The following is a 12870-nucleotide window of genomic DNA, read 5'->3' on the forward strand; positions in this document are numbered from 1 at the left end:
TCATGGTTCCATAACCTCTCACCTGTTTTTACTATTTGTTAAATATATATATTTTTTAAGTTCAGTAAATGTTACTTTTTTAAAATTGAAACTTGTAACATTTGGCATCATCATTGTGTCATGTTTATGATGTAAATTGAGTGAGGATTTAAAATATCAATTAAAAGAAAAAAAGTGATTTTAATAAAAACTGTTTAAATGTGTGAAAAAGAATAAAACAGGAATAAAAGTATAAAACAGTTTAAAATTAAAATAAAAACAAGAGAAATAAAAAAGAATTTAGTGCATATAAAATATAGTGCAATCTGTTCGAATGCAGCACAGTCCTCATTCAGTAAATGCATAGCTAAACAGATGTGTTTTGAGTCTGGATTTGAATGTGACTATTGTTGGAGCACATCTGATCTCCTCTGGAAGCTGGTTCCAGCTGCGACTGGCATAATAGCTAAAAGCTGACTCTCCTTGCTTTGAGTGAACCCTTGGTATTTCTAGCTGATGTGATCCTAATGATCTGAGTGATCTGTTGGGTTTATATTTAATGAGCATATCTGCAATGTATTGAGGTCCTAGTCCATTGAGTGATTTATATACCATTAATAATACTTTAAAATCAATCCTAAATGTAACTGGTAGCCAGTGTAGAGACCTGAGGACTGGTGTGATATGTTCATATTTTCTGGTTCTGCTCAAAATCCTGGCAGCAGTGTTCTGAATGAGCTGAAGCTGTCTAATGGTCTTATTGGGAAGGGCAGTGAGGAGGCCATTACAATAATCCACCCTGCTGGTGATGAAAGCATGTACAAGTTTCTCTAAGTCTTGTCTGGAAACAAAGCATCTAATTCTTGCGATTTTTTTGAGATGATAATATGCTGTTTTAGTTATTGCTTTGACATGACTACTAAAACTAAGGTCTGACTCCAGAATCACACCAAGATTCCTGACTTGATTTTTACTTGTTTGACCCCTAGCGTCACGGTATGCATTCACCTTGAGAAACTTTGTTTCCAAACACAATGACTTCAGTTTTCTCTTTGTTTAACTGAAGAAAGTTGTGGCACATCCAACTGTTAACTTCATCAATGCATTTGCACAGGGAGTCAATGGGGCTGTAGTCTTTAGGGGATAGAGCTAAGTAGATCTGAGTGTCGTCTGCATAACTGTGATAGGCAATTTGGTTCTTTCTCATTATTTGGCTTAGTGGGAGCATATACAGGTTGAACAGCAGTGGGGCAAGAATTGAACCTTGCGGGACTCCGCATGTCATGGATGTCCACTCAGATTTATGGCCACCTATAATCACATAATAACCTCTACCTTCTAAGTATGACCTGAACCATTTTAGGACCACCCAGAAAGCCCGACACAGTTTTCCAGCCTGTCAAGAAGTATGTTGTGATTGGCAGTGTCAAAAGCAGCACTGAGGTCGAGTAGCACCAGCACTGACAGTTTGCCTGTGTCTGTATTGAGGCGAATATAATTTATTATCTTTATAAGCGCTGTCTCTGTACTGTGGTTTGGTCGGAAACCAGATTGAAAAATGTCACCAAAAGTAACCATTAGAAATTAAGAATTTGTTCAGCTGATTGAAAACAACTTATTCAATGATCTTGCCTATGAAAGGAAGATTTGAGATTGGTCTGTAGTTGCTCAATACAGTGTTATCCAGCATTAAGGTAGGCATTAACCTTTTCATTCTGTCTGAAAGATGTCATAACAGCATTCAATGCCACGTTGATGCTTATGCTTTGTGTGTTTTAAATGTCCTTAATAATCTTTAGGTATGATTGTTTTGATAAGAGAAGTAGTTATATAGTGTATCATTAAATACAATATGTTGACCATTTATATTGCATTCATTATGGGTGTTGCAGGTTGTCATTATAAAAATAAGAATTTACAAAGCACTGATGCTTGCTGAAAATTTATTAAGATCACATTACAAATATTTTCAATTAAAATGTCAACAACAATCATATAAACATTTTCTTCAGAAAATGTAAAGTCTAATTTGTTAATTATTCATCCAATTGTTTCTTAAGCCAGGTCAGAATGTCCTCATCAATATGAATGGAAAGAGTTCCATCTGGATTGATGGGAACAGCATAAGGGAGATGAATCGCCATTCTTGACATTGTCATCTAAAGCAGCAGAAACAAAAGTAAATTAGTTGTTTTTCACGTTATATATTACTCTTTGTGAGTAATAAACATGTAAATGAATGATTCTTTTCTTCTTACCTCTGGAATCCTGGCAATGACATTCAGAGTCCTTTGATTTGGCAAGGCTGCAGTCAGTTCAATCTCTTTCTCGCTGTTTGTTGCTCTTGCAAGTTTGAATCCTGCTTGGAGAGCTGCCATAGAGATTTGCTTAGACAGCCTATTGGAGAAGTGAAACAAAGAGCAGAGGTTATATTTAATTTTCTTTAAATAGCCTAAGAATATGTTGTGCATTGTTTAACATTACTTTTTGGCATAGTTGGAGACAATTATTGGAACTCTTTCCCATTCCAGCTCCAGACGGGCAGCAGGGAATTCTCCAAGAACACCAGCCTCAGCTTTAGCAGTGACTTGATATTGTTGACACTCTGGACCCCAAGCAACCTTTGCCTAAAAAGGACATTTGAGGTGTGTTAAATTTACTTCAATTCAACTTAAATCTGTTTAGTTAGATTTTTTCAAGATCCACTCCTACCATGATTTTGTGCTTGCTAAGCAGGGCACCATCAGCACAAATCTTCATGTTGTCATTTTCAGCAATTGAGGACACAACAAGCTGCACTCTTTCAGTTGGCCTGTCAAAATAATAAGCAAGTTGGTAGCCCAGGAGTTTTTTGTCAACTCTCACAGCACGGGCAAAGACGGCAAAAACAGGTGGGATAGAGTTTCCAAGGAACTTAGCCTAAAAAACATAAGTAACCTTAGTAAGATAATGTTAGTTTTTATATTTGTATTAGGAACAACACAACACAAACTGACTCACTTGTTTCTGAATCTTCTCAAAACTAGATCCAGAACTTCCACTGCTTCTTGCCTTTGAGGCTCCATGGGGTGCCATGAACTGCAAGCAGAAAAAAGTTTTTTAACAAATGCTGTATTGGAATTGCTAAAAATGTCTACATTGCTGTTAACAATCATAAATTTAGTATAGTTACCCGATCTTTGTGGAATTTCCTAAAAGGCTCAATGATGGTGGGATTCTGAAAATGCATATAAAATGATTATAGCAGTTTTTAAGAGAAACTTCATGATAGCCAATGCCTAACCTGCAAGCAACAATCCATGTCCTCACCTTACTCATGCGAGAGCTGGAAATGGAGGAGCTTGAACTGCTGGAACTGCTGGAGCTGCTGGAGCTGCTGGAACTGCTGGAACGGTTGATGCGGCTCCTGCTGCTTCTGCTGCTACTGCTGCTGCTTCTGCTGTTTTTGCTGCCTCTGCTGCTGCTGCTGCTACTACTCCTAGAAGTAGCATTTTTGGCTTCAGCCTCCAGGATTTGCCTCAGTTTCAACAGGATGGTCTTTCCCTCTGGAGTCTCCTCGTCAATAAGGTTGATTTGCTTATTGAGCATCTCAGCTGCTTTAGGGCCAACTTGAACCTCAAGCTCCAATCTTTCAACTGCAGGACCATCACCTGCAGACAAAACAACAAACCTTTATATTTGCTCTTAAAGATTTTGATTTGCATGAATGTTATGTTGTTTATAAGAATACCTCTTGCTAAAGCAACACGTGCTGAATGCTGTCCAATTATGTAGAATAGTGGAGCATCCTTGATAAAAGCAGCATTGTGGGAGTTCACCTCAACGCATCCCTTGATTTCAATGTATGGGACAACATAACACATAGTCTTGTGCAGTGGAGCAGCAGATCTCACAGATCGGACTTCAGACGATACACCATAATTACGTCCCTCGGAAGACTGTCAAGAAAAAAATAAAACTTCAAGCAAATTTAATTTTAAAATGCTGCTGCATATCCAGGTTAAAAAATTGATTTAAAGCTACCTGTTCACCAGAATTAGTCTGAGAGTTTTGAGCGGATAACTCTGGTACCAAAGAAACAATCCTCTCAGCAGTGGGATTTTCAATATTTCTGACCACAGCAAGAGTCTCAAAACTGTCCAAAAAAAGAAAAATATAATGTACTGTTAGCTGTCTTTATTTTTTTACATTTTATATCAGTTCTACTAACTGTGTTACCTCATGGTAGCAATATGTTCAGGAACTGCAACAGGCAGGAGCTCCACCTTGTAGTTGCCCTTAAGGAGGTCTGCCCTTGCAGCTACCTTTCCAGGGAGGATTGTACGGATCTTTCCTTTGGCCATTACAGAAGCTTGGATCAAGGCAGTGTTTACTCCCATCACAGCAAAGGTCTGCAGAGCAACACTGAAGGAAGAATTAGACAGATTATATTTTTAAAACAGTTCTATACTTTATTTCTGTCTTTATGAGTAAAGCTATTATTACACTATATGTACCTTGGTTGAGCTTCAGCTTGCAGATGAAAATCAGTCCTCTTCAGCTGGTCAAAAGTTAAGGTGTCATGCTGCTCAGGAAGAGGAGGTGTGATAGTGGCCTTAACTTGAAGGATAAACAGAACAAAATTAAAACTAGAAGATTTTTATATAATAATACAAAACATGAAAAATTGACCACAAAAACATACCATTGACGGTTGCAGTAGCAACAGCAGCAGTATACAAACTGAGCTCCATTGGCACACCAATTGCTGTTGGTAAGATACGACGCACTTCAGCTGCTAACAGGGGTTTGGCATACTGCATGGAAAATCCTTCCTGCAATGCTTTAAGGGCTTCCCTTAACAGTTCACGTTGCTTTTGTCCAGTAGCAAGCTGGGGATAGTATTTATGAGAAATTAATCAATCTGATTGTAAAAAAATGTTAATTCATAGCAATGAGTGAGAGGACATCACAATACCGGTATTGCTTGTTCAATGACAGTCTTGTCAATGTTGACAAAAGCCACTTCTTGTCCAAATAATTTCATGTAGACTGAAGCCAATGGCTGATTGTCTGGCAAAGCCTTCCAGTTTGTGAGCTTAAGGAATTGAAAAAGAAATTATGTTTTAGGCAAAATGCAATGCTGTTTGTTAAAGATTTACAATTAAACAATAAAATAGACATCACTTACTGCTCTTATTGTGTGCCTTATCTTTGTCATATGGTCAGCAGTTTGATCTGCAGCAGGTGATTTCTGAAGAGCTTCCTGGATTCCTTCAGTTCTCACGCCAATCTGTTTAAAAGATGCCACCAAGTAAATGCACTGAAAGTGTCTTAAACCAGTCTGATATTTAGGAAAATAATCTTAATCTTTCACCTCAAGAACATCAGCAGCAGCTCCAGCCAGGTAGGCACGTGCTTTAGCTATGACAGCTCTGGGCAGGATGGTGGCAGCATCATTGATCATATAGGCACTACCAGCAGCTCCAATCATCAGATGAGCTTTACATTGACAGATAAAACAATTCAATTAATGAATAAATCTTGTAATTTCGCATAAAAAAGAATTAAACAATTGCTTATGGTGCCTTCTTTTTGATGACTAGTATGATGTACCATTTTTTTGACTTACTATGATAGATGTCCAGCTCAAGGGCTCTGCTGAAATAGTAACTAAGCCTGTCCAGCTTGCGGCTCATAAGTTTGATTGCAACATTTGCTGCACCAGCCCTGAAAATAGAAACCACGATTACCTCTTGCGCTCAAATATTATTATATCTATATTATGTATTATAAAATATTATAAAATACTTAATAAAAAAAAAGTTTGTTATCCTTACACAGATGCCATATCAGGAGCAGTGATTCTGGTCAATGACTTAATGTGAGAATAGGCAAAGCTTGCCACCTGCATGTTAGTCTCAAGTCTCAAAGCACCAGCAAGGCTGGAGACGAGAGCCACTGAGGGCTTTGACTCAAACAAAACAATACAAGCAACCATGCGCACTTCAGGGTGGAGAGCCCTGTCCACTAAGAGCTGCAAGGCAAGTGGCTGAACCTGATGTGGAAAACAAAGTTTTAGAGAAATGTACACAGTTGGTTTTTCATGACTGAATTCCAATTATTTCTGACATTTACCAATTTTGGCTCCTTCTTGGCAATGTTCCTCAGGGCCAGGATGGCATCAACCTGGACTTTAATGGGTAGAGTAGTAGATGCAGTTCTCAGTCCTGGAAGGACCTTTGTGATTGTTTTAAGACTGGCAGGGTGACCAGCATTGCCCAGAACTTTCAGAACCAATGAGATTTCACGAATGTCGTTTTTGGCAATGGCTTCTGCAGCAATATCATGAATAGGCTGTGGAGTTTGATGTAGGCGCAATCAGAAAACAGTAAATAGTTAAAATCCTTATCAAATTGGTGGATTGATGCGTTTACCTTGAGGAGCTCAGGATTGCAGTTGGGTACTGCATCACAGTATTTGGCGATCATAGAACCATATCCAAGCATGACCACTTCACGTACTGCTGGGATTGCGGCAACTTTGTCATTCATTGCCAAACTCTGTTCAAAAAGATTTCAATTAAAGAAACTGCAATCAGGTTTGGCTCAGGCCATATTTACAAATCCACACTTTGATAACACTTTTGATATTGAGAGTAAAATATACCCACAGCAGTTAACTTGATTGTGTCCAAATCAGCAGTGACCATTTGCAAAGCCATCACAAGAGCCTGAATGAATTCATAATTGTGAAGTTCCCCAGCCAGAAACTTCTCCTTAAGGAATTTTACAATGACTGGTGTCCCAACAGCAGGAAGAGCATCCAGAAGCCAGCGCCTAAAAGATAAATTGTTTTAGTAAAATATAAAAACAACACTAATCTCATAGCCTGGGTGCCAGCCGATCTTAGCCCCGCCCACAACATTTTGAGGAACGGGAAGATCGGTCTGGAGTTTCACCGTTGAGTTGCTACTATGCTCGACCCAAAGCTGGTCGAACCAATCAAATTGTCAGGGCGGGCTTTATATGATGATGGACAGATGATCAGTAACGTAAATCAACCACGTCACCAAAGAGCGCGTGTGTTGAATCTGTTGTTTACAACGAAATGGCTGCCGCGGTAGAAATCAGATGTGTGGACTCTGACATTGAGTCTGTTCTAAAAGATATCGACAGAGCATTGATTTTAAAAGAGGAACAGAGAAACGCGAGCAAGGCATTTGTTGATGTTTTTGCCGTCCTACGGGATTCGACAAAAGTTGTCGCACTTATGAAAGATCAAGTTAAAGAAGCAACTAAAATGGGTATCACGGCGATGCAACTCGGTGTGCACGACGAGATGGATATAACAAGCAAACGTAATGGGTATCGTCGTGGATGAAGTTCAACTAATGTACAAATGGTAAGAGATAGTCTTACTGTATGACTTAATGTGATATAAATGAAATGTTGTAAACATAGTAGGTGTTGATGTACGTTCGCAAACTCAGACTTGTAGTGTGTGTCGTAGCGAAATAACTAGCAGTTCGGTCAAGCTGCAAATACGTCATTTCAACATACGTCTCACACCCCGTTGCTCTGATTGGTCGTAGGTCTATCCAATTGAGTGCAGAGGCATTTTTCGGTTGAGACACGCCTCATAATTATAGCTCAATGGAGCGGTATCAGACTCAAATTCTGACTAGAATTGAGTATGACAACGTCAGGCTACTAATCTCAATGTATATTCTTATTGACATTACATTGACATGAAAATATTTACCTGTAAACTGGTTTGTCCTTGAATTGAGCCCAAATAGCCTCAACATTCTCCAAGGTGGCAACACGCAGAAGGTGAACGAGCTGAATAAACTTCAGAGGAGCATCATCGTGGACCGCAGCCATATTATTAGCAACCAAGTGCTTTAGGACCTCTATGATCTAATTAAAGACAATATTCAGGTGTTTCCTGGTTAACAATATTCATGCCTCAACACAAAAACTCGTAAATTAACTTTAATATTTAACCTGGGCTGGTGCATCACTGATCCTCATAAGTTGAATTGGGGATTGAAGAACCTCAGTTGCAAACTCATACTGCAGAGACCCACGGTGCAAGTAATCACCTTTACTGGGAACAACTGGATTCTTCTCAACCTCAACAAAAGCCAGTGTTTGTCTGAAACAAATTGTAATTTCTTAATCTTAACTCTTTAAAAATTGCATATTCAATTTGTTTGTAGAATTTCTCACAGGACCAATCATACTTTGCCTCCATCAGAGCAGCACCATGGATCTCATTGAAGGGTGAGAACTGATGCACTTCCTCAACTGTTGCTTCAGTTATCAGTACACCGTTTGCGGATGGTTTCATGATGTAGTTGTAAGTTGCAGTTTCAATCAGACTCTTATCCCTCTGTTGAAAAAGAGAACGTGCCATTTTTTATATAATATAATATGTATAAAGTCTTTTAGTTCTTTTGTATTTTGTATTACCCGTGTGCATTCGGAACATCTCTCGGTGTATGCCAAGCCAATGTCCTTCATGATTCTGTCATGACAGTGGCTAAGGTCCTTAGACTTGGTGACAATAATGTGGTTTGACTTTTGATCCTCATTGATGACATAGTGGGTCCTGCACACTCCCTGAGCTCCAGCCTTTCAAGAAAAGGACAAACAAATTAGATAACATATGTTAAAATGGATAAAAAAGGTACATTGGTCACATCTTACCTCTTGCAGTTCATAAATGTTCTGGGTCTTCTTGAGGTTGAGCTGAAGGATGTTGAGGATTCCTCTGTGCAAGTTCATGACAGTAGGGGAAACTCCTGCTGGGGCAAATACCTTTCCGACCACACCATTAGCGTACTCAAACTTGATGGGAATCTGAAGCTGAGCTGCCAGTGCTGCAGTGAGCTTAGTGGCAGGAATGAAAGAATCCTTGGGCCAGATGCCACCATACTCGTGGAGCAGAGGATCCATGAGCTGTACAGAAACATTTTTACTTAAATATAGTAATGCTTAATATTAGAGCTGGGGTATGCTACTCCCAAAACATTTTAGGTTCTTAACAGTGTATACCTTCATCAGAAAGATATTTTCTGTCACAGCGGTGAGATGAACCTTGCTGCTGACTTTTATTCCTGCTCTGGCCAGACCTTCTTGAGGCAGACCACCCAAGAGCTGAGCCTCATAGTTGTACACATAGGTCTTATCAGGGGCAAACTCAGGAACTGAAAAGAGTTCAGACCATTATTAGAGCCAATTTTTAAATATTACATTTATGCTTTAAACAGCAAGGTTAAAAGGGATTTTTTTAACCAATTCATAATACATACCAAGGTTAATCTGCTGACATGCTATAAGAAACAAAACAAACCATCACATTTAATTGTTTAAATAAGGATTTTAAAGCTTTTTTTAAACTGCCAACAAATGTATTTAAAAAGTTATAATATTTAAATACAACATTAAAAATGTAAACTCTGACTTACCCACAAGGGCGACTGTCAAGGCTAGCACTACCGCTCTCATGGCTGGTGGTTTGTGAAAAACTCCACAGAGGGATTGAGTTTTTATAGTGAATTTTTGCTGACAAAGTTTTGTTTGTTAAATCAATTATTAACATTTTGTCAACTGATTTGTACATAGATATCAATTAGATGCATATCAATATGTACTTGAGACAAGTCAACTGATTTGAACATTGAGGTTAGGTTACCCTGGCCTGTCATCTGGTCGTCCACCAGGACAATGTCCAGAATGGATTGTCAGCTCATGCAAAAAGTCCAGTTAGGTCTAACCAAATCACACTTTCAGTTCTCTAATATTTGTATTTTAAATATTGCCAAAAAAGACAGTTTGATATGGGTCTGCGTATGCTTTAAACCAGCGGTACCCAAACTCGGTCCTGGAGGGCCAGTGTCAACATGTTTATGATCAGAGTGCCTCCGATGTGCTTCCAAGCAGATCTCTTAGCATGCCACGCACCACAGGAAAATCCAATAAGATTATCGGTACAACCACAAAGACAACCAGGACTTTACCTAGGATTGTCTTAAGGGTGAAAACTGGCCCAAATTTTGCCCGATTAACTCTTATTGTGTGGTGGTGTTAACCTACATGTTTTTGGCCTGTGGGAGAAAACCGAAGTATCCAGAGTAAACCCACAGGGAGCACATGCAAACTCTACACAGATAGGCCACCACTTGACCTAACCAGGGCTTGAACCGGAGATCTTTATGCTGTGAGGCAACATTCATTCCCTGGGCTACCCCAATTATAAAGTAAAACATACATAAGAAATAATGTACAGTATTACAAAGTTAGCACTTTGTTTGATAGAGTCTTGCGTAACGCTTTATATTGCGATCCGCAATTTACCGCACAATCAAACCGAATTTATAGTGTACCTATTTGTGGCAGCAGAGTACCTTTACAGTATGTACTTGTAGGTATAAGGGACAAATATGTTAAGTTTAGGGTAATAAGGGGGAAAGAATATGGAAAATTATGAATGATTTATACTTAATTGCCATACATACCACTTAATTGCCATATTTTTACCCCCTTATTAACCCAAACATAACATATTGTTCCCTTATACCTACAAGTACGTACTGTAGAGGTACTCTGTTGTTACAAATAGGTACGCTGTAAATTTGGTTTAATTGGCTTTATGCCCAGCTGCACTACTTCCTGAACTTCAGCCAGCTCCTTGTTTCCTGTCTGCCATTATTGGACAAACTGATTAATCCAGGTGTGCCTGACCTCAGTAGTCACAAACAAACTGATTAATCCTGGTGTGCCTGACTTCAGTAGTCACAACAACAATAATCAGACACACCTGGATTAATCAGTTTGTCCAATAATGGCAGACAGGAAACAAGGAGCTGGCTGAAGTTTAGGAAGTAGTGCAGCTGGGCATAAAGCCTATTACGTGGTACATTGCGGGTTGTAAAATAAAGTGTTACCGAGTCTTGTAAAAACATTAAACTGTAAGGAATATGTGCCAATTTACATTAATACCATTAGGTTTTTAAAAAGATTCATGAATTTAAGACTTTGGTTAAAAGATTAAATTTAATGAACTAAAAGTAATTTTTACTTTAATCCAACTTTTAAACTGCTTTAAATCGTGTACCTTTAATTTTTTAATGCAGCTGACTTTTTAATTAATTTGCCCTATTGCCTTTATTTTAAAATTTTCCCTTTGATAAGCTGGGCAGCAGCAAGCTGGTATGTCCCAACTTGATTACATTAGAAAAATAATCATGATGTTAAGTTGGCTTGATCAGTTTTGGGTTAGGTCACCCTGGTCCCTAAGTCTGTCAGCAAAAAAATAAATAAATAAAGTTCAAATTAGTTTATTTAACTGATTGACAGATAACAAACATAAACTTTGCACACCTTATGTAAGCCATTTTCGCATAGATACATTTTGCACAGGTACAAGTTTTAAGTTCAAATAATTAAAATGCTTAAAAAACACGTTTTATTGTCTTTCTACCCGAACAAGGCCCACCAGAATGGCTCAAATCTTCATAAACACAAAACCAGAAAAAAGGTTCAAATGGTTTAACTCAGAAAAAAAAAACAGATTTAATTTAGCAGGATCAATAATATTATTAACATGAACACTGACGGTTTCTAACTTTTAATTAACTTTCTACATTACAATTTTAAAAATCAATATTCAGTCAATGCAGTGACTGCGTTAAGCAGCTTTTAGCATGTTCAATGTACAGTATGTTTGATATATATGTGTGTGTGTGTGTTTAATATATGTACATTAAGTTGTTTTTAAAGTCAAATTAAATTTACTGTATGCAATGACCATGTTTACAATGTTAAATACATGCATGTTAAATTTACACATGTTAATTATAGAAGTTTAATTATATTTTAATGTAATAGAGGTAAATATTTTTGTTAAATATAAATAAAAAATAATAATTCTTGGAATTATCAAAGAATAAAATAAATGTAAGAAATGAACTGTGAGATAATGAACATAAACATTTTATTATACAATTCAAAAAGCCACACAAGCATTGGTTTTAGATTACTGGGAAATTGATACAATGATCATTAGAATTAAATGAAGCCTTTCTAATTGAGATTACACACCTAAAGTGCATATTATTATCTAAAAGTAAAGGTAAATATCTGTACCAAATTGGTACATATTAGGACGTTTTTAAAAGGTACCATCCCAGTGACAACATTTGTACCTTTTTTTCTGAGAGTTATGCTTGCTGCTAGCCAGTCTGATGAAATTATAGTTTTTTTTTTATTCTTTTTCGTGATACTGTCACGAATTTCCGTGTTTCTTTGTGATCGTATCACAAATTTCTGTTTATGCGTCATTGTCACATTTTGGTTACTCAACTGCTTTTTCATTGTTGCTTCGATTTAGGGTTAGATTTGGTGTTTGCTTTAGGATGTCACTTTAATTATTGAAGCGACAATGGTAAGAAAAAATGGTGTAAGCAAAAAATCTTAAACATTTTTCTTAAACACTAAATTCAAGAAAAAATCTAGAAAAATTAGCTTACCCCATTGGCCGATTTTTTTGCTTTTTTTTCTTAAATTTTATATTTTTGGTCTAAAAACTAGATTTTTTTTTTGGGTCATTTTGCTCATCAAGAAAATAGATCTTAATTTAAGAATTTTTTGATATTTTTACTGAAAACAAGACAAAAATACTAAGTAAGAAAGTCATTTTTTGCAGTGTGCACTTTGCTGCTGATTTTTTGTGTATAAGATGATTCTCGTAACAGAAACATGCAATATCAAGGCAATGGCAACACGCATTATTATGGTAATAAGGTCAAGAAACATTTCTTTTCAAAAAAAAAATTTTCTTAGTATTTTTGTCTTATTTTCAGTAAAAAATATCTTAAAATTCTTAAATTAAGATGCTTGTTTT

At 37.3% G+C, this 12870-nt stretch overlaps 1 protein-coding gene across 1 annotated transcript; it reads right to left on the reverse strand.

The window, feature by feature from the left end:
- Positions 1-1905: 1905 nt before the first annotated feature.
- Positions 1906-9571, reverse strand: LOC135740963 (vitellogenin). Its single transcript, XM_065259561.2, has 28 exons — positions 9434-9571; positions 9278-9298; positions 9021-9172; positions 8673-8924; positions 8436-8597; positions 8207-8355; positions 7968-8118; positions 7723-7880; positions 6632-6797; positions 6396-6521; positions 6097-6315; positions 5799-6016; positions 5591-5688; positions 5336-5460; positions 5150-5251; positions 4937-5056; positions 4664-4850; positions 4476-4578; positions 4198-4383; positions 4003-4114; positions 3710-3917; positions 3289-3629; positions 3152-3196; positions 2980-3057; positions 2692-2898; positions 2464-2606; positions 2238-2376; positions 1906-2138 (listed from the first exon to the last, which is right to left on the reverse strand). Exons 1-28 carry the CDS (start codon positions 9471-9473, stop codon positions 2016-2018), a joined length of 4131 nt encoding a protein of 1376 aa, XP_065115633.1. The 5' UTR covers positions 9474-9571; the 3' UTR covers positions 1906-2015.
- Between the last annotated feature and the right edge of the window lie 3299 nt (positions 9572-12870).

The sequence above is a fragment of the Paramisgurnus dabryanus genome, chromosome 24 (assembly GCF_030506205.2).
Source record: "Paramisgurnus dabryanus chromosome 24, PD_genome_1.1, whole genome shotgun sequence".
In the NCBI taxonomy this organism is placed as follows: domain Eukaryota; kingdom Metazoa; phylum Chordata; class Actinopteri; order Cypriniformes; family Cobitidae; genus Paramisgurnus; species Paramisgurnus dabryanus.